Consider the following 27,541-nt stretch of genomic DNA (forward strand, 5'->3'; position numbering starts at 1 on the left):
TAGAATGAGCCGGATACCGACCATATCACACATTATTATTAATTTAAAATATAAATGATATTTAAAAGAACCATACATCGTTTTCCCTTTTCAGTAATTCCTACCGAAAATAATAAAAAATATTATAAGAATTAATATTTTTTCACCTTATTATAATGCACTAATTGACCAATGGACTTGATCTAAAAATTGAACAGCTTGGAGGGCTTCTCTGCAAAATAATTACCAATTGGCAATTCGCTCGCACCCATCGCCGTTATTTCTTGGAAGCGAAGCGAGAAAACAAGACACTCGATTTCTATTTTAAAGCAGGAGCATGAAGCGGGGATTCGAAGCAAGTCCTTCCACCTCCTTCGGCCCGCCCAAATCCAAGCTCAGATACGATACCTACGGTACTTCGATCCCAAGCTCTTCCTATTCTCTTCTGCAGATCGGACTGGCTGCGTTTCGGTTTTCCCCCAAATTGTGCCGCCGATCGTTCGCACCGCAAACTAGGGTTTTTGATCCGAGTCTGGACTGTCGTTTGCAGGCGATTCGCGTGCTTCGGATGACGAGAGCTTTAAGAATGCTCGTAGAGTGGCGGAGCATTACAGTGCGAGGTCGAATCAGACGCTGGAGGAGCGCGAGGCTAGCCCCATCATCCACTTGAAGAAACTCAACAATTGGGTGGGTTGCTATCTCATTTTTACATTTTGTTCTATAATTTTTGTCGGTTCTAACTCTTTGCCATGCTACCTCTTTCCTCGTCTCTTATTCATGTTTGGTTCGTTGGATTAAAATTAGGTTTTAGGGTTGAATGCACCATACTCGGGATGTAGGCCAAAATATAGTGAAAACAGTGTTTTAGGTGATGCACTTCTGTGTTGATGACTAGTTTTCAACTTATTTCTTTTTGCTCATGTTTGATGAACAGATTAAAAGTGTACTCATTCAGTTGTATGCCCGTTCAAAAGATGCCGTGCTTGATATTGCTTGTGGAAAGGTTAGTAGCATCATCCTGGACAATTACTAGCCCTACTTTGGGCACTTGTGCTTTTATCATTTTGCTTTAGTACCCACGTGTAGTTGGTTTAATTCTATCCCCTAGCTATCACATGGGAGTGTAATTCCTTGGTCTTTGCCGGGATTCGACCTTCAATTCTGCAAACCTGTCATGTGATAACCAACTTAATCATGATAACCAACTTAACTATGCCCTGGGTGCCCACGTACATTTTATGAGATTCTTTCTTTCGAAAGAGAGAAGAGAGAGAGAGATTCTTAGAATATTTAAAGAATGCCTTTTCTACTTTTGTTTGTTTCAAACAGTAATCTCTGGTAACAATTCTTTTTATAGGGTGGTGATTTGATTAAATGGGACAAGGCAAAAATTGGATATTACTTGGGCGTCGACATAGCAGAAGGCTCAGTAATTTCAACAACTCCTTTATTCATTTTATTATCTTTACAATACAATGATTATAATTTATTTTATAATTATGAACATGATGTACTGAAGTTCCTCATGTGTGTTGCGTGAGATATACATATTCATATCCATGCCATTTTCATCTATTATTTTATCGTTCATTGCAAATTGGGGAACTAATTTTGAAGTGAGATGTCAATAAGGACACCGGGAATGATGTAGATTTGAGCTTCTGTGCTATTGAATAATTATGTCATTTTGGATTGTATGGTTTCTTTCAATTTTGCCAGTGAGGGTCAATACATTTCAAGTCGCAGGTAATGCCCGTTACCAATTATCTAGACTTACCTGTGAGCGTATCCTACATACTAGGGGTTAGTAATGGCCAGTAGAACTCTACAAGGAGAATAGAAGATAATATTAGAAGGGGGAAATGCACTAGGGTATAATATGATTGCAAAATTTGACTAAGAATTGGTGGAGCATAAGCAGTGGTTGAATGGTCTGAGCGGTGGAAGTACAAGTAAGCTAAGACTATGATCCAATAATGAGTGGAATAAAAGGAGTGAAGGGGAGAGGGTGAGGAATAGGGGAAGCTAGAGGAGAATAAAAGAGTATCTAAAATTTTTCAAACAAAAATTGAGAGGACAAGAAAAGAAAATGATAGTTGGAAAAAGGTTGTAGGCGATGCAAATTATATATCCTTTTCTACAAAAAAACAGGTCGAACTGTTACATTATTCCGGTTCCATTACTGAATGATGACGTACATCATCGGTTTATTCACTCTAACCCATCTACATATATATCCGTTCATTAGTTCACATTTCTATTCACTGTCTTTCTTTTAATATAACAAGTTTTGCTTTAGCAGCCTATTTATATAATGCTGTTAAACATTTGCAGATGTTTATTAATTTCACTTGCTAACTTATTTATATATATTCTGTTAAGATAAAAGACTGCCGAACCCGCTATAATGGAGATTCAGAACAGCAACAGCGCCGGAAGAAGTTTGGTTTCCCTGCACGCCTTATTTGTGCTGATTTTTATGAGGTAATGATCTCTTTCATCTTTTTTTTTTCATCAGCATCATCCCCATCCTCATGAGTGTATTGAAAGCTGAGGTGTTAGTTGTTTCATAATTGTCTGAACCTGCCTAATATTAGTCAAATTATGTTTTCTTTGGCACCTAAAAGCGGCATTGTAGGATTAATGTCATTTTCCTTTAATGTAATTTGGTTTTCTCGTGAACTTGTGTGTGCATATAGAACAATAACAGTGTTTCATTCTCTTTCTTGCAGTTCATTACTTACTTACAATCAAATAGCTTTTGAGCTTATTATTTTACCATTTGGTTGTTGAATATTGCTATCTGATGTCAGAAATTGATTATTTAGTATACCTTTCAGGAATACTGCTCCAAGACAATCTAGCATAATGTTTTTTCTTTCTATCTCAGGTTCCTTTAGATAAGTATTTGCAAGATGATGCTCCATTTGACATTTGCAGCTGCCAGGTGACTCTTTTGATGCATGTAGAAAGCATCATGTGTTTCATTGTTAGAATTGATATTTACTCTCCATTTTCAAGATACCTGTATTTGTAATTGAATCAAATTATGCTATGTAAAATTACATGCTAGTCATAAGTGACAACTGATGCTCCACTAAGTTGCTTATATGATATTTTTTAATGATTTGATGCAGTTTGCTTTACATTACTCATGGTCAACTGAGGTACGAGCCAGGCAAGCATTAGCAAATGTATCTGCCTTGCTTAGGCCTGGAGGAATATTTATAGGAACAATGCCTGATGCAAATGTAATCGTCAAAAGACTCAGGGAAGGTATTTACTTTCAATTGCCATATTTAAATTTGCTTGATGGCCTCTATTTCTTCAAGCTGTTGTTACCTTTGATGTTTCTGAAAATCTAGTAGTTTACTCATTTCATTATGATTTATTGCATCATTGGGTAACATTTCATCAAATGCAAATTGGGAACATCTCATTGATACTTGAAACAAAGTTTCTTAGATCATTATGCATAAGGTTGCATGAATTCAGTTATTTTGTATCTCTATTTATAAATCTTTGTTGAAATAGCATGTGTGATTCAGCTTATTTGTAAGTTTAGGAATTTATTTTATTTAGCTTCCTATATTTGTAATAACAAAACTTCAATATGAAGGTTTTGTAAATGATATGTCATTAAGGATTTTGATGGAATTATGCAATCTGCAAATGTAAATAGAGTTTGGTCACTCGCTCTTCCATCTGTTACACTTTTCATATGTGACCATCTTGAGGGTAATATATCTGGATTCCCTGGAAAATTTTAAATTATTTCAATGAGTTATGAATAATCAAGAACATCATAATACTTATTTGGCTAAAGAGTTCTAAAACTAGAAGCCTTTGACCAACCTCCTCGATCCATGTTATAGTTGATAGTAATATGTGTGTGTTAGAGATAATGTTAGTTCCACTTTGTTATTATTTTTAATCATTTTTCTGAAATATATATATATATGAACAAAACTGTAGTACTGATGCTGCTGCTTCACTATTGGCATTATGTTTTTATTTTCTTTAGTGTCATTTATGTGCATTACGATTTTTTTGGGGTTATTTTGTGCCATTTAAGTGTATTACAATGAACTACAGTTGTTTTACCTGCTTGAGTTTGTTTTTTATGGTTTCCTTGTTCTGTAATTTACAGCCGATGGTTTAGAATTTGGTAACAGTGTCTATTGGATATCTTTTGAGGAAGAATATATGTTGAAGGTTGGAATGCTTTGCCCTTATCTCAACAATTTTCAAATGTTCATTTATGAATTTTTTTATTTCATAATAAATCTTAGTAATTTTTCTTAACATTACGACATGTTTCAGAAATTTAAAGCTTCCAGTCCTTTTGGAATCAAGTACAAATTTCATTTGGAGGTAACAAAGCAAGATTAAAGCTTTTACCTCTCTTATCTCTTTCACTCTTTATAGATGTTTTCTTTTTGGTGTTTTGCTACAATGCCCATCACTGCTCTGCATCCCATGCAATCATCTTTCTTTGAATGTAATTTCACTTTGTTTGATGTTGCATATCAGTGAGAATTTATGTTTACTTGAAATTGTTATGCCACTTCATTTTTTTTAGATCATTTATTGGGATAATATTTTTTTGACAACCTATAGATCATGCTGTACTTTTCATCTCTGGATTAATATTTTAATCACTCTTGTGAAGCATGCCATATATGTTTGCCAAGCCATTTTTATTTACTTGAGGTTGTGGCTGAAAAACCATGGTTCTTCAACCCAAAAGGTCAATTCGCCATGTCAGATACCACTGGTCAATTTCAATGTGATTTTGCATTATACTATTTGTTTGGTGAAGAAATAATATATATCACGTTGGTCCTACATCTAACATCACCTTGTTCAACATATATTATTATTTGGTGCACATTTGGGCTAAACAAATTATATACATAACTGATCATGCTCTATTAAATTCAATAGAGAGATTGGTCAAAATTAGAACTTGAAAAATTACTTCCTTTCTTGATAATTTCCTATATAGCACATTGTTTTTAGGATAAATTGTATCTCAGACAAGTCAAACTGAGAAATGAGTAGCACAGGTGCAACCATATAATTGAGACAGCTTTCTATTTTGGTGTGATCATAGAATTATTCCTTCAGGAGTCCTTACTCCTTTCTACAAGAACTACATCATTCCATCACGGATAATAAATTTACCACTGATCTTGTATAACCTGAAATTAGCTCCCAAATGTGGTAATCCTGTCATCTTGGGAAGTATGGTATACCATTACCACCTACCAAATCCTACCACAAGTATCCTGCAGTATTTGTCCACTAGATGGTGTATTCCATGCCTGTGCCATCACTTTTACAGCAAGTTGTTCCAGATTCTGAGATGCAATATGATGATTGGGGAGGAACATAAAACTCCTTAATGTTGCATTAGTATCCTACACTATACACCATTTTGTTAATGCTTTCTAGGAATATAGGCACTCAAATTGGACAAATAATCTGCTGGGTCTCGTAAGATAACTTTGTCTAGTTTTTTTTTTGTCATTTTTCTTCATAGTTTAGTGTATGCTTGCTGTCTAATTGATTTGACAGTGATAGTTAATCTCCATTTCAATATAGTTTTGTAAATTTCCCGAGTTGCATACATTTTGATTCTTCAAATCCTCCATCTCTTTGACGTATCTTTTTTTTTATTTAGCTTTCCATATCTTGGGAAACATGATCTTCAAGAATAGAATATGCAAAAAGCCACATCTACCCACTGTTTGTGACTCCTTGTTCCTATTTACCATGATTATTGTAAACATAAGCTAATTTATATTTAAAGACCTTTCTTATTCCATTTGTACTTAAAATTGCATGACCGCAGGACTCAGGGTTCAAATTTGAAAATACCATTTTGGAAAATTTATGCGTCTGTTTGTCCTGGAATTGCCTTTGCAGATCAACTTGATGTGCAGTATGCTTTGTTTAGTAAATAGCTATAATATGATGATTTGCAGTTCTCTTTTGAAATGGAATAGCATTTGTTTTTGCGTTTACATATTTTTGACTGCAGCATTCATACCTAACCAAACTATGCATGCAGGATGCGGTTGATTGTCCTGAGTGGATCGTCCCATTTCATGTTTTCAAGTCCCTAGCGGACGAGGTGATCTTTATCGTCTAATTCTTGTTCAATGGGATAATAATGTATTTGAGTTTTCATGCATGTCTTGTTATCTGGTTTATTATCTACAAAAGTTCGCTTCAGCTTGTATTTAACCTGACAATGGTGTATGATTAGTTCTCAGTTTGTTGTGAATATATTTAACTACTATATTCTCAATTGGAATATTTCATAGGAGTAGTACCAACAATAAGTTTTGTTATCACTTCTCGATTGTTTGTAGTTGCCATCCTCCATCTATATTTTATGACATCTTAAAGGATGAACCCTGAAACAACTACTGTGTATTTGGTAATTTCCACATCTTTGTTGGCCAATAACTGACTTGTTAGCTATGATTGCTTATATTTATCAGTTCAATGGCATGCCTTATTAATTAGCCTCTAGGATTACAATATACTTGTTTTTAGATGGAATTTACAATCAGTTTTTCTTAAGAAGCAGCCCCTTGGGTTGATCAATGAACTGAATTGGACCATGCCACAAGAATTACTGCCAGATTGGCTAAAGGATGATGGACTATCGTCATAATGAAATATACATCACGGTCACCAGTCAGTATTCATTATTTGTGTTTTGTTCAATAAATCTATTTTACTTGGTTCAAGTAGTTGTACCTTACATGCATAAAATCTAGGTGTTTCATACTTTCATGTTTTTACATATTATGAATGGGTTGTTGGTGCCCCACTCAAAGTCCGAGCATAAACAGTTAGTTTACTCGAACATTCAAAGATGAACACCCTTATCCTACAAAGCACTAGCCTCATTCATTGCAACCGATTCTCAAGTTCAATTTTATTTCCATTTTAACAGTATGGCCTGGATCTTGTGTTTGCAAAAAACTCACATGAGTTTGTTAATGAATACCTAAAAAAACCTGAGTACGCCGAGCTAATGCGAAGACTTGGTGCTCTAGGTGATGGAAATCACGACCAGAGTAAGATCCTTCCTAATATGTATATTCATTTGTCTGATTTCAAGCCGCTAACCTCAACCTAAGCATTTGACTCATATAGGTACATTATCCCAAGATGAGTGGGATGTCGCATACCTCTATTTGGCATTCGTGTTGAAGAAGGTAAGAAATACGTAAACATTCAAGAAAGCAACATCACTTCCTTCACCTTGTTTATGATGTGAAAAATGATGTTTCTTTGCTCAGCGAGGCCAACCAAGTTCCGGCCGGAGGAACACCAGCGCAAACAAAGGAAAAATGTTCATAGCGGAGGAAGACATCGAGTTCATCAGTAGCTGATATGATTCTTTAACTTCCATTTTGCTTTGGTTAAGAAGGGTGCAGCATGAACTGCCCTCCCTCTCTTCCTTGCTCATCATATAAAGAGAGTCGGCCCACCGACATCGACAGAACAAGTTGAGTTAGGTTTAACTAAAAGATGCTTCGCTGGTGTAACTTGGACATTGACGGAAAAAAGTTTTACCACCATATAATAGTTGTTAAGCCCATTATTAAACCTTAATCAACTGATTAATTATTACAAAGTCAAAATGGTAATATATGAACTCAGCTTGCTCTTTTGAGCTTTACTAGTAACCTTCATTTCATTCGAATATTTCTTCGAACGACCGATAGAATCATAGAAGTTTACCTCGGTGTATCATGCTTTCGAAGAAGAAGATTCTTTTTCTACTTTGGTGTTTGAAGGTTTAGGCTAGACATGCTATGTTTTAATTATTGATCAGATCCTAAAAACTTAAAGCTTATTAATGTAAGTGTACTTTTTATGGTTGACTTGTGTTAGATTGGCTTCTTCAGTGGATGCCAACCTGAACTGTTTTAAGCCTTGAGAAACAAAATTAAAGAGAAACAAAAAGTATTTGCCACCCAAAATAATGATTAGGTTTGAGTTCTTTATTATAGGGAGGTGTGCGTTGACTTTGGTTGACATTTAGTGGAGATTGAGAGGATCCAATGGAAATCGAGTTGATCCAAAAGGAACGTCAAAGTCTTCACAAGTTTTTTAAATAAAAATAAATTCTAATTTTTTCTCGTGGAAGATAAGTCAACCCAACCCTTTGGACAACTTTGATTGGATCAATTAATTGCTAGCTCCGAACCACCACCAATCACAAACTCAAGCTTCATATCTATTTTATATATATATTTTAAAGAAAATAATATGTTAAAATGGTTTTTCTTTGTTATGTATTGCTTGAGCTATCATCCTTTATTGTCATCCCACTCAGCCCTCATCAACCACTTTATCATGGACCGAACGTCATAATTAATTTCTCCAGTAATAAATCAAAATTTAACTGCAACGCATTATTGAAATTTTTTTTCTTTAATAGATTGCGGACCTAAAAATATTAGATGTTAGGATAGATATCCACATGTACTTTTTTAAATTACTTTAGCATGAGAATTTTTTTTAGTACCAGACTGGTCGTCTGTCTCAGAATTAATATTACCTGATTTGATTAATTACGTTTTTTTATCTTTACAGATCATCACCGCCGCTAGGGGTGAGTATTCGGTTAAAACCGAACCGAACCGAACCGAATTAACCGAACCGAACCGAACCGATTTGTTTTCGAATAAACCGAACCGAACCGATTTTCGATAAAAACCGAACCGAACCGAATTTCCAAGAAAACCGAACAAACCGAACCGAACAAACCGAATAAACCGATTTTTTCTAAAAATTTGGTTTAGCTTAATAAAAATTCGGTTTGGTCTAAAATTTATGGTCTAAAAAACCGATTTGGTTTAAAAATTCGGTCTATTCGGTTTATTCGGTTTAACCGAATAAAAAAATCAAAACCGAACCCGAACCGAATTAACCGATTTTTTAGAAATAAAAAACCGAATTTCCGAATAAACCGAACCGAATTTTTAAATTCGGTCGGTTTAATCGATTTATTCGGTTTAACCGAACTTTTGCTCACCCCTAACCGCCGCTATGCTTAAACCTTCATATCCGTCATGCACTTACTGTGTTTGAAGCTTTGAGCCATCATCACCCCTTTTCTTCATCGCACCTAAACCATCGTCTTCTGTGACCACTCTGATCCACCCCCAATTGACTAATCTAACCATGATTACATGCGTTTAAAGTTGAATTTATATCTATCTATCGATCGATTCATCTATACAGATAAGTGCTCATTTTGATACTTTTAGCACACAAGAAGGGTGGAACAATGATGGTGACTCAAGAAAAGAAAGAACTTAGATTTTGATTACCCATTATTTAACCGCATTTTGATACTTTTAGCACATAAGAGATAACTAGAAACTCAACTCTTCTACATAAAGAGTATTACACAGAAGATAACACAATAACTGTATTTTGATACTTTTAGCACACAGGTAGATTGATAAGGGGTAAGAATTATACAATAAGTTGCTAGTCAATCTTGATTTTCAAGTAAATATTTAATGAATGAATCTATCAAATTATTGTACTAATGTCATGTCGTGATAGAAGGATTCATATAGTCAACCCAAATTAGTAGGATAAGATTTGATTGTTGTGGGCACACGGGAAGAATGGAATTGTTGCGATGACTTAAGAAAAGAAAGAACGAGGAATAATGTTAGATTTTGATATAATTGTCCGTTCTTAAAGCACATTTTGATACTAGTAGCACACAGGCGATAAACAAAAAACTCAACTCCTCTGCTTAAAGAGTATTGCATAGAAAATGACTCAATAATTGTATTTTGATACTTTTGGGACGCAGTTAGATAGAATAATGGTGGTGACACAGGAAAAAAACGAATATTTGTTTTTTGGGGAATTAATGATGCGAGGAATAATTCATAGTTGGATTGTGACTTGAAAAGGGATTTGGCATCAGTTCTTTCTTTATTTTCTAAAGGGAAATATTTGTTCTTGTGATCTAAGTGGAAATTAAAGGGTGTGAGCAAGGTCAAACCTAATCTTAATTGTGTTGTGAAAGTTAGGTAATTAGGTTTTAAGATCGACTAATGTAAGAATAGTTAACCTTTCGGGTGTCCTTTATTTAAGAGGTTGGTCTCTTTGGTCGAGATTAAAGAAATTTTGAGAGATTTATTAGTTGTGTATGGATGATCTTGATTAAGTTTGACTTACATATAGGTGAGTTTGCTAATCAAGTCGAGTAATCAGGAAAATAGACTAAAATTAAATCATGTAGAGAAGTATCAATTGTCATTGTACATATATGTTTAGGTGTGTGTGTATTTTATGTTTGGAGAAAACAAATAGCTATTCCATTAGATAATCGATAAGATAAGTTATCAATTTTATTAAATTTAAATAATCATTTTTTACTACACACTACATTAGTTATCCTAAAATTTTTATTATCTTTATATTTTTATTATTTATTTTTTCTATTTTTTTATTATTACATTTGTAGTGATAGAGAATTTAGGAAAAAGAGATATTGAAAAGAAATATTATTTTATTTTTAAAATATATAAAAAATTTTATTTTGATAACGACTTATATAATTAATTATAATCAACTTGTTTTATAGGAAAAAACTATAGAGTTTTTGGGTACATTTAAATTTAAATTATAAGGGAATATTTTTATTTTTATTTTATAAATTATAAGAGAAAAATATAATATATTAATTTAAAAGGCAAAATAAAAAGTCAGATAACTACCGTGGCCAAAATGTAAAATTCTTATTTTAAAACTGTCCTTGAACCAAGATAATTTTGGAAGGTCTTAATTATTATTAGTTCGGTAACTCGTGGAGGTCAACGAGCTAATAATAATATATATTTTTATATAATATATTAATTTATTTATTATAAAAAGAATAAAAAATTCGAACTCTAATACATAATTAAATATCAAATTTAAACTCAACTCCATAGGCTCGAACGAGTTTGACCTCGAGTTGACTCAATATAAATCGAGTGGAGCACAGCTCGAGCCTAGTTTGACTCGAGCTCAGTTACAATCCTAATCCCATTGTATATTGTATTCAAAATATATCTTATTCCAGTTGTATAATAATTATAGTAACTACCGATTAGTTGTTATAATGTAAAATTTTAATTATTTTATTTTAATAAAAATTATTATATAAAAAGTATTATTATATTAAAATACACTTTATCAACCTATCAAAATTTCATGATTGCTAAAAAGTTATAATTTTAATTTTTATAAAAACATTTTAAAATAGTTAGAACAACTAGATATTTAAGTAGTTGCTAAATATTATAATAATATTATATTAATTATTAAATATTATAACAGTTATAAAATAATTACTATATATTATAATAGCTAGTCATAGTTATTACACTAACATTAGAAAGAATAATATTGTAATAATTAGTCATAAGGAAAATATATATATATATTAAAATTTATTAATTAATTTTTTTTGTTGATGTTAGAAGTAAGTTATATAGATATTTAATTTATTTTTAATTATATTTTTATTTTTTAATATGATGTAAATTTTAATATATTTTTTTAATGATAATAGTTGAATGGAATAAAAAAAATTATGAGTATATAAAATATCTCATCTTTTTTAATGAGTATTCCGTATGAATATATAGATGAATATCTAATTTTGATAATTATGAATATATGGATGAATATCTAATCTTTGATAATTATGCAAATAGAGGATATGAAATATCTAATATATTTTGTCATCCCTATCTATCCGCTACAGCAAATAAGGGCATCCTCGTGATAAAATATTTGATGGGACACCTATTTTTTTAAAAAAAGATGTTCTTTTAAAATATTTACACCTTTTGATTTCTTTTTTTTTTAAACTGAAAATAGAGGGTCTCATTAAGATAATTATTTCTTTAATAAAAAAACATAAAATTTAATTATATAGCAGAAGATACGATATCCTTTCTCACTCAAGTCTCCGCCCCCTTCCACAGCTGCGCAAACCCTATCGCCCTCACCGATCCCTCATTCCGCTGCCGCTTCCGCTCGCGTCCCACTACAGACCACGACGACCACCGTTCGGTGCCAGATCCTTGTCCTAGAGGTGCCACTTTCTCTTCTCTCTCGCGCTTTAGTTTGCAAGGGTTGTAATCATGTCCTCTCTCTCTCTCTCTCTCTCTCTCTCTCTCTCTCTCTCTCTCTCTTTTCTGAAGTTCATGGAGGTTTTTGAAACGTGATATCGCTAGGAATCTTATGTATTGGAAAAACTCTTGTTCTAAAATCGGAAATTTGGATTTCATGACTTGTTATGCGGACAAATCCTGCCAAATTTCAGTTTTGTTATGCCATTAATGTCTCTACTGTGATCTGTAAGAGTCATGCATTCATCTTCAGTTGTATTGTTTAATCCAAGGTTGGTACCGATGCTGGGTTTGCAATTGTTCAGCAATGTTATTATTGTTGCTTTTCATTCTCAAATCTTCACTTGATAAGATTTAAGTTCTCAAAATTTGTTTTTTTTCCTCTCATTATGGTAAGAATGAGTTTACATTGGTGTGGTTCATGTAGTAGGGACATGATTCTAAATGGAGGCATGATGACTTTGGGCAGCGCAGCACTTCAACTTTGGCCTTGCAGAGCATCTAGTAACTCCAATATTTCTTACTTCTCTCGTAGCTCGCATTCAAGAGCACGGGTTTTTTGTCGTTCTACAGAATTTGATCCTTTGCACACAAGAGGTAGGTGCATATTCCTGGTTGTTAGGTTAATTTTTCCTGGTTGCCCTTTGTAGATGGCATTGAAATATTTGGAGAAGTTTATCTCTTACTTTTGCATCTTCCTTGTGTTTAAATGATTCAAATCTCTGTGCTAATCTTCAATTGCAAGAATAACTTAAAGTGTAATATTTATTATATTTGCCGGAGAGTTCTTGGATGATCTGGTAATATCTATTATATGGTGTTCGATCTGGTTTCATTTGCTAGATTAGATTAGCAAAATTTTATGCACTTGTCTTCATTTGTACTCGCAGGTTGGGCTACCTCACATTCTTCAATTGGCTCCTCTTTTCGGAGAGGTGATCATGGCAAATTTCCAAGCACGCTACCAGTTTTCCGTAAATTCGATACTGCACATCCCAGAAATCGTGTGGCTCCAAGGGCATCAAAGGATGTCCCTACGAGCTTTCGGTACCCTGCCATGACCACAAAGCCGAGGTGGTGGTGGAGGGTGTTAGCCTGCATTCCATACCTTATGCCCCTCCATGAGACATGGATGTATGCTGAGACTGCCTTCCACCTCCATCCTTTCTTAGAAGATTTCGAGTTCCTTACGTACCCATTCCTCAGAGTTATTGGTCGCTTGCCTGGCTGGTTCCTTATGGCCTACTTCTTTACAGCCTACCTAGGCATTGTGAGGAGGAAAGAATGGCCTCACTTCTTCCGATTTCATGTCGTGATGGGCATGCTGCTTGAGATAGCTCTCCAGGTTGTAGGTTCTATAAGCCGTTGGATGCCGCTTTCTGTTTACTGGGGCAAAATTGGTATGCATTTCTGGGTTGCAGTTGCATTTGGCTACCTGTTCACAGTGCTGGAGTGCATGAGGTGCGCGATAGCAGGCATGTATGCTGACATTCCATTCGTCTGTGATGCCGCGTATATTCAGATTCCCTATGACTAAGATGGTGATCTGTGTAGTGTTTATGCCTGTCTCATCTATGCGAAATTTGTCGTGTGATCTACCATTCGGTGAGCACTTGAACACATACTTTTCGTTGAATTTCTAGCATGTACTCCTTTGGATATCTCATGTGATGTTGTTGGATGAGGCTTTATCTAGTTTCAACAGTGTGTTTGCTACAGGTCTCTTGAGATCAGCATGAAAGATTTGGTTTACTTATGTGGTAATACAGAGAGAAATTTCACAATTGGAAAGAAATTCAGTTTCTCGATAGTTTAACAAATAATAATCAAATTTTATTCAACTAGACGAAATCAATTACATAAATAATGTGGATCCTCCTCGATCAAAGAACACAATATGCCATCTACTACAAAATAACCATTGGCAAAATCTTTGAGCTTCAGCTAAAAAACCAATCCACATTGTTTTTGCAACTGAATCTCTGGAAGAGGATCTTGAACAAGTTGTAGAGGCAACTGGTCGCATTGTTTCAACTGAGAAATCGAATTATCGACTCCAATAAACATAATGATTTTGACGCCTTCTCATGTGCATGAACAAATTCGAAGAATCACTCCGTCAGCTCGGTCCAGAAAGTTGTGATTTGCCTTGACTCTAAATTACCTTCAGGACTTCTCCTAAAGCAAACGCCCAATGAGTCCAGTGTGTCCCTCCCTGTATCAGACGATCCACAATCGAAGTTATATAAAGAAAAACTATGTAAAACATCGAATGAAAGAACGACCATCGCTTGGGTTAGGATAACATTAGTCACCTGACAGAAAACTGTGAATGGCTCCCTAAGTGGTCCATCACATGACAACTCACTCGTGCTTCCATCAACAAATGTTCCATCTGCAAAGATTACCTGTTTCGCAGTGTGCACGAAAAGAAATGCCTTAAAAGTTATGTAATTGATACAAGTGAACTTCTTCAGCATATGAAACAGCACATGTAAAGCATCCATAAGAATCTATCAGAAGAAAAAAACACTGCTTTGAGAACGAACTGTAGGTGATACTTTAACCTATATAATCAATCGGTGACAAGGATACTGATGACATAGCATGGCTCAACATCATCAAAGATAACGCAACAAAATTAATGTGACCAGATATGCAGCATTGCTCATTTACCATGAAGTGATTTCGGTTTGTGAACATAATCTTTCAGAAATATATGTGCATTGGACAGCACAAAATATATGATAATTTGCAGTAGGAAACACATACATATTAAAGTAACTATAATAAAACGAGGTTAAGAAATGTAGACATATTCGAGTGACGTAAGTTGAATATACCACAGAAATAGCAAATATCATAGAATCAAGACTAACCAATCAAAGTAGAAGTGCAAAAGTCAACAATATTCAGACCTCTGATGCATATCCAGGAGTCACACCAGCAGTTGGTTTTATAAAGGATCCAACAGGACAACATCTTTGAACAGCTTCACAGAAAGATATTAGACGATCTCTGCTTCGAAGCTGTACTGCCTGAAAAATAAAAGAGATGCACACATGATAAGGTTACACATTTCCTCCTAAGAATTATAAAGCAGCTAATTGATTAATTAAATGTGTTTTTATTAGTGGATTTTCAATTCATTAACATAGAATTTTTTTTACCAACCAGTAGTAAATATGTAGCGATTAACACCATTTGAAGTTAAAACAGTTACTAAATTGACACTGACCAATACAGAACCATGAAGAAGAATTAACAATTTGCATAGTGGGACGAGTAGATTAATGCATGGAAGGAATACTTTCTGTATCAATTATCCCAACTCCATTTCTTCAGTAACTCCAGAATGCACGAACAACACGTTAAAAGAAAACAAATGTATGTAGGTTGAGCTGAACCTGTACAGTATCAAAACGAGGTCCTCCTGGAAGTGGTTGGACTTTGTAACCTTTCATTGACATTACTTCTGAAATGAGTAAACCTCCCTAATAGCAAGGATTTGGTTAGTATTGAGCTTGAATACAATGAGAAGCCAACTATTCCAACACACCTTTATTGCCTCTCCAACCATCTGGGGTGAAAGGAATAAGCCTTGGAAAAGTGCTCGCCTCACATCACCTGGTGTTGATCCAAAATCTACTCCAAGACCAGGTGCAGAAAGTCTTGTTGCTGCAGCCTCAACCCACGTTCTTTTTCCTGCAACGTACCCACCACAGGGTGCAATAGTTCCTCCAGGGTTCTTTATTAAGCTCCCAGCAATTAAATCAGCTCCCTGTGAATAAAGTACTGTTCAGGTAATATTTCCAAAGGAGTTGCAAACTGATCCGCGGTTCACCAATCATTGTTGGTTCTAGAACTGCTAATCCTACATTACATGCAATAGTACCTAGAATTACTACTGAAAAATATATATAAGATCATTGGGCCATGTGGGTTCTCCATGATTATGTTCCATCCCTTTAGCCAATTTAGCTCTTGATACAGGATCGTTCAAGTCAGGTTTCTTAATCATCATGTCAAGAAGGGGGTGTATTGCCTTTGATTATAGGAAGCACCTATCACATACCACCATAGGAGGTTCGTATATTTCCACAAATTCACCATAGCAATTATCAACCATGACCATGCAATCTGGTTTCTGCATCTGCAGTTGTTCACAAGACAAAGATAAACGACAACAAAATATGCATAGCATAGAGTTGTTAAAAAGTTAATAATAAGAATATAACAAATTAGCAAGAGAACACCTTTATCATTGTTATAGCTCTTTGGATATCAGCGACACTTAAGCTTTGACGCCAAGAATAACCACACGACCTCTGTATCAAAGCACATTTTGTACGAGGTCCCACAGCAAATGTAAGTTCTTCCCAACTGAGGTTCCCATCTTCTGCAAGCTAAACAAGTCCACACTCAGAAGGAAGCAGACCTGTATCAAATTTAAGAAAATGTCCTAGCCAAATAGATTTACTGGAACTTCTCGATATGTCACTCCAAAATCTTTGAGGGATCCATTGCTAGATGATTCTCTGATCCCAATCACTTCCTCTAAGGTGTCATAAGGAGCTCCAGCAACTGCTAAAAGCTGGTAGAGAGCATGAGACTTTTATGTTTTTAAACAAAGTTAATCAATAATAAGAATTAGAATATCTGGAGTCAAGATTTAGAAAACAAGAAGAGCAAAGGATGATTCACCTCATCTCCAGGTCTCAGAAAAGCAAACAAAGCACAGGTAATGGCATGTGTGCCAGAGAAAAACTGCACAATGAGCGGGAGAAAGGTAAGGTGTTAAAGTACATTGGCAAATGATTCACAGTAACAGCTAGCAAATCATTATGGACCTGGGAGCGAACTATAGCTGATTCTGCTCCAACAATTTCAGCAAAAACACGGTCAAGTGCTTCACGCCCTCCACCATCATCATGACCATAACCTGTGCATCCACTAAAATGCTGGTATGAAAAATTAGTATGGTATTGAAGCATTATGAAAATTTATATTGGTAGAACTTTAGTTTTTTTACTTCTCTTTGCGTAGCTTTTAGTTTAGTAATATTCCAGTGAGTAAAGAAGTCAGATCCACGCAATACTACAATACTCAACACATTTTTTATAATGAATCATGAGCCAGATATAAAAGGCTTCTACCCCGTTTTACTATAGTTTACAACTTATTGAACTCAATCCGATTACCATCAGCTCAGATGGCATGTTATAGTTAGTCCTGAAGCCAAAAAAAAAAAAAAAAAGAGAATGAAATTGGTACATTCTAGTGAAAACTTGATGGAACAAAAACAACAACCCTATGAATTCATGGAATGAAATTGCCTTGGATTGAAGCCATTCAAGAGTCCCCTCAGTCTCACAAACCAGCATTTGCAAAATCTCAAATCACTTTGTTTTAAGAAATAACAAGTGAACAAGAAGGTTAAAATTCGTCATCGAACAATTATAAGAAATGCACATCAAAATCAAAGAGCTTCAAAACGGCTTACATGCGATCCAATTCCGGCGTTCTGAAAGGCTTTCAAAACGCGCATGGAGTTATGCGCCACCAAATTATCTACCTCTCTGAAATTCGGGCGTAAAGATTCCACCGCTTTCTCTACCTGAACTTCTCAAAATAGTCCGAGCAAATTAGATTCAGAGTTCCAATCGACGCAGTTATCAAGTGTTCCTAAGTAGAAAATCTTCCAACATTAAGGGTTCACCACAACCTCAGGAACGAAGGGCGGAGCTGGATAGGCGGAAGCGACGCGTGACAAGAGGCGACCGGCCTCGCTATCAGCCGTGCGGGAGAAGAACAATCCAGAGACCCGCCGTTTACGGGGTGGCAACTGAGCTGGCTTTGTGAAGGTTGCGACTGCGCAGGCTCCGGCGCCGCCGCCGGCGGAGGACAAGGATAAGGGCATGGGTTTGTCGTTTACTGGCTGGTATTTGCTCGCCGAGGGTTTCGACGTCGTGCGTTACTAACGAAGCGGTAAACCACAAAACCCTTTTAACACCATCGTTTGACTCCTAACTATTTCATGAAGGGGCTTTCGCCTTGTAGTCAAATTGTTAATAGTGTGATTTTATAATCGTCACGATTCAAAACATTGAAATAATCTCGTGATGTAAAATAAGGCTACCTATAATAGATTTAATATAGTCCGTTTCTACCCCGGGATAATGGTACAATTATAGGATATCTCTTTGATTTTTCAAAAGAGTTCGAATCTTAGTTTAGACATATTGTATTTTCCTCAATGAGAGATTGATCTAAGAAAAAAGAAAAATGATATGCACAAAGAAAAAAACTCAATGAAAATCTCAAGGATAGACACATAAAATGATGGGGCCCACAAAAAGTGAAATGGTGGGTCATGACTTTATGTGTCTATCCTTGAGATTTTCTTTGAGTTTTTTTCCTTGAGCATATCATTGCTCAAGAAAAAAATATTGTAATCTATTTCTTATTCGAAATTTACAATAGCTTTGTTTAATTTTAACGAGTTAGAACAATTTTATTCTATGTTATAGTAACTACTGCGGATACTGTCGATATCAAAACGACGGCAAGTCAACAAGATGTAACCTACACGATTCAATTTCAATCTAACCATGTTGTGTCACTCTGAGCCTCAATTACTTAACTCCTAAATTGCTAAGTCTAAGTGGATTGGCGAATGAGCGTTGAACTCCTAAACGCCTAAGTGTTGAGTGGCTAAGTATTCACTTGTCAATTATCGAATGTCGACTATCGAGTGTCGAATGTTAAATACTAAGTGGATTGCATTCACCTAGAGTGTTTGAGTGGTGCTCACCAAACTCTCAAGCGTCAAGTGGTTGAGTGCTTGCTTGTTGACTATCGAATATTGAGTGGGTTGCGCTCTTGACCATTCGGATGTTAATCACCCTAGCACGACTGAGCACCCGAGTATGGTTAAGCACCCGAAGTTTGAATGGGTTGCGCTCACTGTACGATGATTAGTTCGACACGACAGTGATAATGAAGTCAATTGCATGGGTGGAATTTTGGTGAAAATGAAAAGGGTACATCTTTTCATAGCAAATGGTATAGTATTTCATCGCTATTCTCCCCTTGTATTATATAAGATAATGTGCCAACATTGAAAGGGAGACTATTCTATGCTATTTCATCTATTCAGTATTCTTATCTTTATAGTATGACTTACAACAAAAGGGTTTTGTAGAGATTTGCTTCGGTCCCTTCAATCTTCTATTTTGTAAGCATATGACATCCCCTCAAGTGTAGCGCAAATGATAGACACGTGACATTTCTTACGTTAAGATAACAAATTTACTTTTATATTTCTAATAAGCACAGGACAGAAAGTGTCCGGAGGCCTTCCTAATCCCAATATCGAAGTACACCTCTTCCACTCTATTATCGTTAATCTATCCGAACTTTGAGTCCATCACTCGATTTCAACTGGCTAAACTGAAATAAAGAGTATTTCCGAGATAAGAAATCAAATAAATAGGTACCTCTGATAAAAAGAATAACAATAACAACGAGTCTTATTCCAGTTGAACGAAAGGATTACAACAAAATTAAGAAAATCCAAGTTATAATAATAAAAATAGTTTATTCATACGATTAAATATAAACCCCAAAGCGGCGCACACTCTATTTAAATACAACCCCTAATTAAGCAGACGACTCGTTCTTAGGGTTATTCGGAGCAGTCATCGATCTCCCCAGCACCAGCCTTCTCCTCTTCTCGATGAAATCCTTCGCCTTCTGGTTTATGTCCGTCACGGTCTTCGACAGCTTGCTCGCCGGCGGATGACTCGCCTTCTTCGGACCGGTCTCCGCCACCGACTCGACCGGGCGTCCGCGGACGGTGACCGGGACGCGCGTGTCCTCTTCCGGTTCGGCGGTCTGGCAGGAGCTTCCGGAGAGGAAGCGGCGGAGCCTCTCGCAGATGCCCCGAGGCGGCGCGGCCATGATCGAGGAGAAGCGGAGGCAGTCCACGGTTGCAGACTTGCAAAAAAATAGGGCTGTATTTGAAGGCTCGAGAGGCAGAGATTGATGGAATTTGGGATGAAGGAATATATTCCTTTGCTCTACAGCTGAAGCAAAGAATTTGCGATACGATTCCACGTTTCTCTTGCTTCCGATTCCTTTCCTGTTTTCCCGAAGTTGTTGCTTGATTTGATCTTCCTAGACTGAATCTAGGTATCTTCTTTTCAGTGTTTGTCTTGTCTGACGCATCATCGTGTCGAGTACAGAGTGGACTAGGTGTTGAACATGGGCTAGATGATTCGACCGGGCTCAATAGACCGGTTTATTGGTTTGAGCGAGCCGGTAAGTTCGGGTGGACTAGGAGAGCAGATGGTTCGGACTAATTGGGTCCAAAGAGGCTTGTTCGGCCAATCAATCCGTGTGATTAAGTTCGGTGGACGGATCGAATGAGACATATGGCTGGACTACTTGAGTGAGGGGGTGAGCTGTGGATTCTTTTATTTGATCTTCTACAAGAAGTGATATAGAAGTCTCCTTCAAGAACGAATATAAACTTGCGTAAATTAACATTCGTCCGAGATTGTCAAATTATTCGACAACACCTCTACGATGCTAAAGTTAATTTCTATTAGCGGGAGATGATAATTGATTGATTGATTGATTGATTGATTCTCACATCGTTGTCAACTTTAATCCTTTTATACGATCAATCTCTTAAATCCTAGGGCCAGTGGGCGTCAAGGGTCATGGGTTGTAGAAGCACTAATTATGAGAGGATCTTGACTAATCATGGAGCTATGCTCAGTGATGGCTTGGGCGTATTGCTTCCCAAAGGATCATTCCCATCATAAGAAATTTGAAGAAGCCTAGAATGTAGGGTAGAATTGAATTCGAAACTCGGAAGGGAGGATTAAGTATGCAGTTTGGGCGTAACTCTAAGTGAAGTACCTGAGGGACTCAGTGCTGAGTCATAAAGGACATTCCAGAGTCGAGTACTAAGGGCATCTACAGTGGTTAGAGTCCATTGAAAATTCTTTCGTTGTCATATCAAAATTAAAAACCTCACACCTCTTTTCACTATCAAAAAATTTCTCAACAATTCCTTCATGATTTCACACTTTTCATTATTTATAATTTTCATTTCTCCTTCATATTTTACATTAAACACAATTAAATTTTTATAAAATTTAAATTTATAAATTACTAACATGAAATAACATTAATAATAAAAAATACATAAATATTACAGTGCATCAAATAAAAAGATATAAATTATAATAATATATAAAAATAAACGTAAACTCATCTACACCAGTCCATGTCTCTGTTTAATTTTTTCTACCATTTTCTCATGTAAATAAAATTGTCCTGGTGTCATCTCACTGGTATTTTTCATAAGAATTTCATAATCCTTATGAAAGATTTCGGCTTCCCGTAAAATCATTTTTGTATTTGATATGCTTTAATATCTTGACATTCTTTGTCGATGCTATGTTCCATTGTGTCACACTCTCTGGCAATTGCCCTTCTTCTTCGCTGCCTTTTACCCTATCATATGAATGCGGAATTCAGAGTCATCTAAATCAACACTTGTATTTGGATTTGATGTTGAAGTGTTTTCCCTTGATTCGAATGTCTTTGGCTTTTTGTTAGAGTAATGAGCAACTGATTGTGGAGTATATTTCTCATAGTTTTTGAGAACCCTCCACACATGCATATACTTAAAATTCTTGTTATTATTGTTGGTTTTCCACATATTCAGTGCATTCTCCAACACATTCTCGTCACTCCAACCGCTTTGCCGATGAGTATAAAAATTATTATAAGTTGTAGAAAATTCATTTACCATCAGTGCAAACCTATAATAATGTGATTTCAGCCGCTGATAACTTCTCGGCATAGATCCAGTGGGGCGATGTTTGTTGTAGTAATCAGCTATACATTTCCAAAAAACTTGATTCTTCTGATCATTACCAATGATTGCATCAGTGCTTATAGTTGCTCATGACTTCGCAAGGACCGCATATTTATCGAAAGATCAAAATCTTCGTTTTGATTCATTTTCCTCCAGCTCAACTTCACACTCTTCTTGTGATGAGTGTGGTGGCAACTGAGTTGCTGGAACAGATAATGGTGTTAGAGATTCTTTGTCGCTGATAGATGGATCAATAGTTACCCTTTCTTGATTCATTCGAAAGTAAGACAGGTGGTCGAGTAGGAGAAAATACGTAAGGATAAGACATCCCAAGTTGGCTACTTATTGCTAACCAATCTTGGGATGAATACATACCAAATGAAGTTGTGATGGCGTTACTTGGTTCCACGTCTACAAAAATTTTTGAGAACTTTGGGAATTTAGGAAATTTGGAGAATATTATGAAGCATATGAAATATTTTGAAAATTTGGAGGATATTGTGTGTGAGAGAAAATATGAGGATATTGGATATTTGGAGGAATGCGAGTATTTTGAGAATATGTATTTCCTTCTTTAAAGAATTCAAAAGATTCGTAAAGGAAGTATTGAGATTTTCATCCATCTCGAATACAAATAAAGAATGAAAGGAAGAAATGAGTTGAGAGCAAAGATAGTAATGGAATGGATGAAATAGATCACATAATTATAGATTTTTTTATATATTAAAAAAATTTAAATTATAACAATTGAACAACGGCTAAAAATTAGTCGTTGTTCAACGGCATAAACGGCTAAAACATTAACCATTGTTCTGTTTTTATTTTTTTACGATTATTAAAATATATATATATAAAAAAATAAAAAGTCGAAAAAGCAATTCCGTAACTACGGAGTCGTTTCTTCGATTAAAGGGAAAAACCTCTCTCCACTAGTTCTAAAGGATGCTCCAAGGGCATCTTCAAAGGTGATTTGGATTTTTAGATTTTTTTTTTTTTTTTTTTTGGCTTTTGACGAAAGAGATTAAGAAGTTGGGTTCCAGTTTTTTGAACCGAGCTTCTTTAATTTTAATGACAACTAGGAAAGAAAAAAAACAAAAAAGCTAGAAAAAATTTCATGCCCTAAGAATGAGGAGTAGTGGGAGTAACATAGAATGTCAGGTCATTCTAGGTACTTTAGGGTAGTTCAGACCCTGTCCGAAATTGAAACCGAGTTGGGTCAGTTTTTTGTTGATAGTTTAGGCACAAAATTAATGGTGAACTAGCGGTTCAAATCGTCGATTCTGATTTTTGTTTCTTTTGCCTGCTGACCATTGGCGGTTTCGGCTGTGGGAAAGTAATTTTTTTTTAAATGTTGTTTGAGATTATTTGATTAATTTGTTTTATCAATAACTAAGGTTTAGTGATAGTTATTTTCTAAATTCTATATATAGACGGTTCCTTTCATTGTTTTTGTACTGTTTTTTCTACTTTTGTGTCTGAATTTTGAAATTTGGATCACTTTGGACTACAATCCTTCAATTTTAATATAAGTAAACCTCTCGGAATTGAAACTAGGTCAATGGATTGGTTACCACTAGTTGTTTTTTTTTTTCATTTGCCCGTTGAAAACTGTTAGAACAATCAATTGTGGGGAAGCTTTTTTTTTTTTGTTATTTTTTAACAATTAAGATTATTTGATTTTTTTTGTTAATTAAGATTTAATGATTATTATTATTCAAACTCTATAAATATACGAGTCATTTCATTATTTTTCATACAATCTTCTCTATTATTACCTCTCAATACTGAAATCTCCATTACTTTTAACTTCAACTCTTTAATTCTAATACATGTTAATTCATCTCGGTCTCGAAAGGATAAAAAATAGTTACTTTGGATGTGGATCTTGATAATATTCAATTTATTAATAATGAATTAAAACAATTTTTAATAGCCAAGATATAAAAAAATACTGAAACTTCTAAGGTTCAAGATACTCCACTTATAAAATATTTTAAGAAAACTACTTTTTTTGTTTAGAGAATTGCATGCAAAATCATGAATTAAACTGTAATAAAAAGTTTTGAACCGTGAACTGTAACCATCTTAGATGGTTAAAATTAAGGGTTGATATTCTTGAATCATCGAATCATCGAATCATCGATTCTGAACTGTCAATTCTAAACCATAATCAAGTCTACTTGAGAGTCAACATAAGGAGTCAGAATAAAATTAAAGTTACATGTATATATTAGTGTAATCAACGTCCAGACTTTTATCTCCAGTGTTTCGATCTTTAACAATATATTTATGTCCAATCAAGTTTGACTAAGGATTGATTCAAACAGAACTTGATATTTAGAAGTGGGTTAATTCTAGTCAGGTTAAAGGTTGACTGAATGACTAGCAAAGATAAAAATTTAGTCAATTTAAATGTTGACTAGATGACTAGGAAAGAAAAGTATAAAAAGATCAAATGTGACTAGAGATTTGGCAAGAGAAAGTCTTACCAAGTTAAGTGAGAATTGAATGTTAGGTGAGGGAAAGTCCAAGTAAATCAAGGATGATTAGATGTCTGGCAAGCGACAAGTCCAAGCATATAAAGAGTAACTGGATGCTTGGCAAAGAAAACTTAAGGGAGTGAGCCTTAGATACTAAATCTTGGAGAAACTCCAAGCAAGAAACCTAGTGAGTCAGGTAGACTTATAGGATTAAGCTTGATTCTATGGGAGTGATCCTTAGGTGGTAAAATCTTAGAGGAGTGAACTCCAAGTAAAAGGTAATTCCAGTAGGTTGGGTTTATTTATATGATTAAGTTTACATGTTTTGTTTGTGTTTTGTATGTTGTTTTGCAGAAATTTGGAGCTGGAAGTAAAACAGAAAGCAAAAAACAAATAATCAAACTTAGATGGACCAAGTTTAAAGTGAATTGAACTTGACTCGAGTCGAACTAAATCCAAGTTGGTTCGATCGAATGATCCCAAGGATCAGTAGACCAGTTGGATTCGGTTAACCAGGTTCAGGCCCGGACTCGGGTTGACGACGTGGCCTAGTTCGATAGACCAACCAATTTGATAACGACAAGATCCAGACATGAGAAACTTATCGTGGAAATTAGATTTGACTAACTATCGGTAGACCGATCAAGGGATCAATAGATCAAAAAGTTCTATAAAAGGAACCTCGAGCACAACGTTCAGAACAATAATTCTTCTATTCGACTCTTCGACTACTTGCTCAAAAGACGACAAGACTCTATTTGTATGACAAGGAAAGCCATAGAAGGAGTACGAGGTACTGAGGGATTCCGGGCCGACCATCGATTTGTTTGTTTTTATTACAAGTTGTGCTTTAATATTTTATATTTGTGCTTAGGTTTTAAATTATAAGAGGTTTTCCATCTCCTGAAAAAATCTGAAAAGAAGATATGCTAATGGATGGATGCCTCTCTTACACAAACCTTGGATGTTCTAATCATGTGGAATTAGGAACTAAGTTATAAATCCTACGTCTTTTGTTGTATTATTATTGTTTCTATATTTCCGTTGCACCGATTAACTTAATAGAAAAATTATAAAATGAAGAAAAACTAAAGATTGATATTCACCTGATCGAGAAGATCAATATTCACCTATTCTCGATCGATCTCATTGATCCTACTACAGTAAAGACTTTGTCGTCATCACGAAGTGAAGATCAAGTATTACAGCCGAATGGGTGTAATTAAGATGGTCTTTCTTATCCTTGACTCCCAATTCTCATCGTTGTCTCACTGATCAGCGATGGACGATAAGCAGACGATATGACACACAGGATACTCATCCATGGATTCTTATCCATTTCCTGTGGCCGCTCCTCTGTCATCGATCGTGTGTGATCCCTTTCGGAAGCTGAGTCGGACAGAGATGGGCTGCGCTGTCCCAGAGGTTGACGGAAAGTCGTTGCGAAGCCTGGTCGATCTGGCACCCGCCGGAAGGGCTCACACGGGCGGATGACGAGGGATGATGACTGGGATGATGACGCGAGGGCTCTGCGCACACTCAAACAAGCCGCAGCACGCTAGAGACCAAGAACCAGGAAAAAAGTTCCCGGGTCAGGTCCTCCGACGTTCAAGTCAGGTACTTTTTCTCCAGAAGCACAGTAAAAAGGACGGAAAGTAACAGATGAAAATGAAAAGACGAGTGAGCGTACTTGCGTAAGGGACAAAGCTTCCCTTTTAATACTGCAATAGATGCTTCTGGAGTCTGACGGGTGTCAGGGAATGTCGGATATCAGGATTTGTCTAGCGGTGAATGACACGTGGTGCCCTCCTATAGGTCTAGGAAGGAATCAGCGGGTGGTGAGCATCAGACCGTTAGTATATTCTCTGACAGACAATGATTATTCCCTGACAGGTTGTTACTATTCTCTGACTTGCTTGTCGTGTAGTGTATGCTTGTCCCGATCTGTTAACCCTGGACTGGGTCTCTATGCTTGCCGCCCCTCGTTCTGTGGGGTGTAGACCTATATTTCCTAACCTGCGTTTGCCGCTTCACAAATCCCAATATGTACATCCAGCCCTGTCCTGCGTGTCCTGTTTTGTGAACTCCTGACCTGCCTTACCTTGTAGCTGGAACGAACCCCAGACTGGCCGACGGACTGACCGGATGTCTGGCACGAAGTTCAGCTAGGTCAATGGGTCGACCTGATAGCTGGCACGAAACCCAGACTGGTCGACGGGCTGACCGGATGTCTGACACGAAGTCCAACTTGGTCGACGGGCTGACCTGATAGCTGACACGAAATCCAGATGGGTCGAAGGGCTGACCAGACGTCTGGCAGGTAAGTTAAGATAAGTCACTGGAGGGGAGTGACTGTGAGTACGCATTCCTGGGAAGGGAACTTAGGCGCCGATCTAACTTAGAACTATTTCGGAACTATAAGTTGAGATTTTGACTAGATTCCGGTCTCGGTGAGATGAAATCTAATTAATACTCTATTTATTTACTATAATTGTGGTAACACTTTGTTTTGCAGGGTAATATAATTTGTATTTTACCTCGGACTAACTCTTTCTTGCAGGAGAAGGACTTTCTGGAGAAAAGTGGTTCGGGCGCCGGGAAGGGATCCGGGCGCCCGTAGGTCCGAGCGCCCGGAATGTAAATTCTATGCCCAACACACGACGCCACGTGGAGCACTCCGGTTAGACGGGCTACGCCACACTCCAGGCGTCTGGAAGGGATCCGGGCGTCCGGAGCCTCCTATATAAGGAGGATGCACTCTGGAGCAAAGAACAACTTACAGCAAGATCTTTCAAAGCTTGCTCTGCTGTGCTGTGCTCCTGCGACGTTGAAGCTTCTCCGACAACGCGCTCTTTCTTTTATTTTTATTATTGTCGGTACTTCATCTCCTTCAGCATTTCCTGTACTTTCAATTTGTAAAAACTTATTCGAATTGTTAGTGGATTGCTCAACGAAAGCACTCGACGAGTGCGGGCCTTGGAGTAGGAGTCGACCAAGGCTCTGAA

The 27,541-nt window shown here is 36.2% G+C and overlaps 3 protein-coding genes across 6 annotated transcripts; 2 read left to right on the plus strand and 1 right to left on the minus strand.

Moving 5' to 3' along the window:
* Window positions 1-237: 237 nt before the first annotated feature.
* LOC121976228 (mRNA cap guanine-N7 methyltransferase 1-like) lies at window positions 238-7,691 on the plus strand. Its single transcript, XM_042528312.1, has 13 exons — window positions 238-392; window positions 530-666; window positions 914-982; window positions 1,337-1,408; window positions 2,362-2,463; window positions 2,870-2,926; window positions 3,117-3,255; window positions 4,130-4,194; window positions 4,303-4,353; window positions 6,056-6,118; window positions 6,953-7,076; window positions 7,156-7,217; window positions 7,302-7,691. Exons 1-13 carry the CDS (start codon window positions 317-319, stop codon window positions 7,392-7,394), a joined length of 1,110 nt encoding a protein of 369 aa, XP_042384246.1. The 5' UTR covers window positions 238-316; the 3' UTR covers window positions 7,395-7,691.
* A 4,278-nt stretch (window positions 7,692-11,969) lies between these two features.
* On the plus strand, window positions 11,970-13,863 carry LOC121976230 (protein TIC 20-I, chloroplastic-like). 2 transcript variants are annotated; one of them, XM_042528315.1, is made up of 3 exons: window positions 11,970-12,124; window positions 12,589-12,758; window positions 13,052-13,863. In XM_042528315.1, exons 2-3 carry the CDS (start codon window positions 12,596-12,598, stop codon window positions 13,696-13,698), a joined length of 810 nt encoding a protein of 269 aa, XP_042384249.1. In that variant the 5' UTR covers window positions 11,970-12,124; window positions 12,589-12,595; the 3' UTR covers window positions 13,699-13,863. The 2 variants fall into 2 exon arrangements, with proteins under 2 accessions (XP_042384249.1, XP_042384250.1); XM_042528316.1 differs by having other exon boundaries at window positions 11,972-12,124; window positions 12,592-12,758.
* A 108-nt stretch (window positions 13,864-13,971) lies between these two features.
* Window positions 13,972-18,215, minus strand: LOC121976229 (uncharacterized protein YnbB-like). Of its 3 annotated transcripts, none has more exons than XM_042528313.1 (12): window positions 17,887-18,211; window positions 17,665-17,778; window positions 17,012-17,122; window positions 16,866-16,928; window positions 16,642-16,755; window positions 16,418-16,567; window positions 16,237-16,314; window positions 15,721-15,942; window positions 15,569-15,655; window positions 15,080-15,199; window positions 14,477-14,569; window positions 13,972-14,376 (listed from the first exon to the last, which is right to left on the minus strand). In XM_042528313.1, the coding sequence occupies exons 1-12, from the start codon at window positions 18,079-18,081 to the stop codon at window positions 14,317-14,319; spliced, it is 1,407 nt and encodes a 468-aa protein (XP_042384247.1). In that variant the 5' UTR covers window positions 18,082-18,211; the 3' UTR covers window positions 13,972-14,316. The 3 variants fall into 3 exon arrangements, 2 of the variants coding, with proteins under 2 accessions (XP_042384247.1, XP_042384248.1); XM_042528314.1 differs by having other exon boundaries at window positions 17,665-17,783; window positions 17,887-18,018; XR_006110574.1 differs by having other exon boundaries at window positions 14,327-14,376; window positions 15,041-15,199; window positions 17,887-18,215.
* Window positions 18,216-27,541: the final 9,326 nt, after the last annotated feature.

This window comes from Zingiber officinale, chromosome 4B (genome assembly GCF_018446385.1).
Source record: "Zingiber officinale cultivar Zhangliang chromosome 4B, Zo_v1.1, whole genome shotgun sequence".
In the NCBI taxonomy this organism is placed as follows: domain Eukaryota; kingdom Viridiplantae; phylum Streptophyta; class Magnoliopsida; order Zingiberales; family Zingiberaceae; genus Zingiber; species Zingiber officinale.

Coding starts and splice junctions, on each gene's coding strand:
- LOC121976228 (XM_042528312.1), top strand. CDS start 317: ATGAAGCGGGGATTCGAAGCAAGTCCTTCCACCTCCTTCGGCCCGCCC. Junction 2,464..2,869: donor TTTGTGCTGATTTTTATGAG/GTAATGATCTCT, acceptor TTTCTATCTCAG/GTTCCTTTAGATAAGTATTT. Junction 7,218..7,301: donor TGGCATTCGTGTTGAAGAAG/GTAAGAAATACG, acceptor TTCTTTGCTCAG/CGAGGCCAACCAAGTTCCGG.
- LOC121976230 (XM_042528315.1), top strand. CDS start 12,596: ATGATTCTAAATGGAGGCATGATGACTTTGGGCAGCGCAGCACTTCAA. Junction 12,759..13,051: donor TGATCCTTTGCACACAAGAG/GTAGGTGCATAT, acceptor TTGTACTCGCAG/GTTGGGCTACCTCACATTCT.
- LOC121976229 (XM_042528313.1), bottom strand. CDS start 18,081: ATGCCCTTATCCTTGTCCTCCGCCGGCGGCGGCGCCGGAGCCTGCGCA. Junction 16,756..16,865: donor TTCTGAGACCTGGAGATGAG/GTGAATCATCCT, acceptor GCTCTCTACCAG/CTTTTAGCAGTTGCTGGAGC. Junction 14,570..15,079: donor CTCCTGGATATGCATCAGAG/GTCTGAATATTG, acceptor ACTGCGAAACAG/GTAATCTTTGCAGATGGAAC.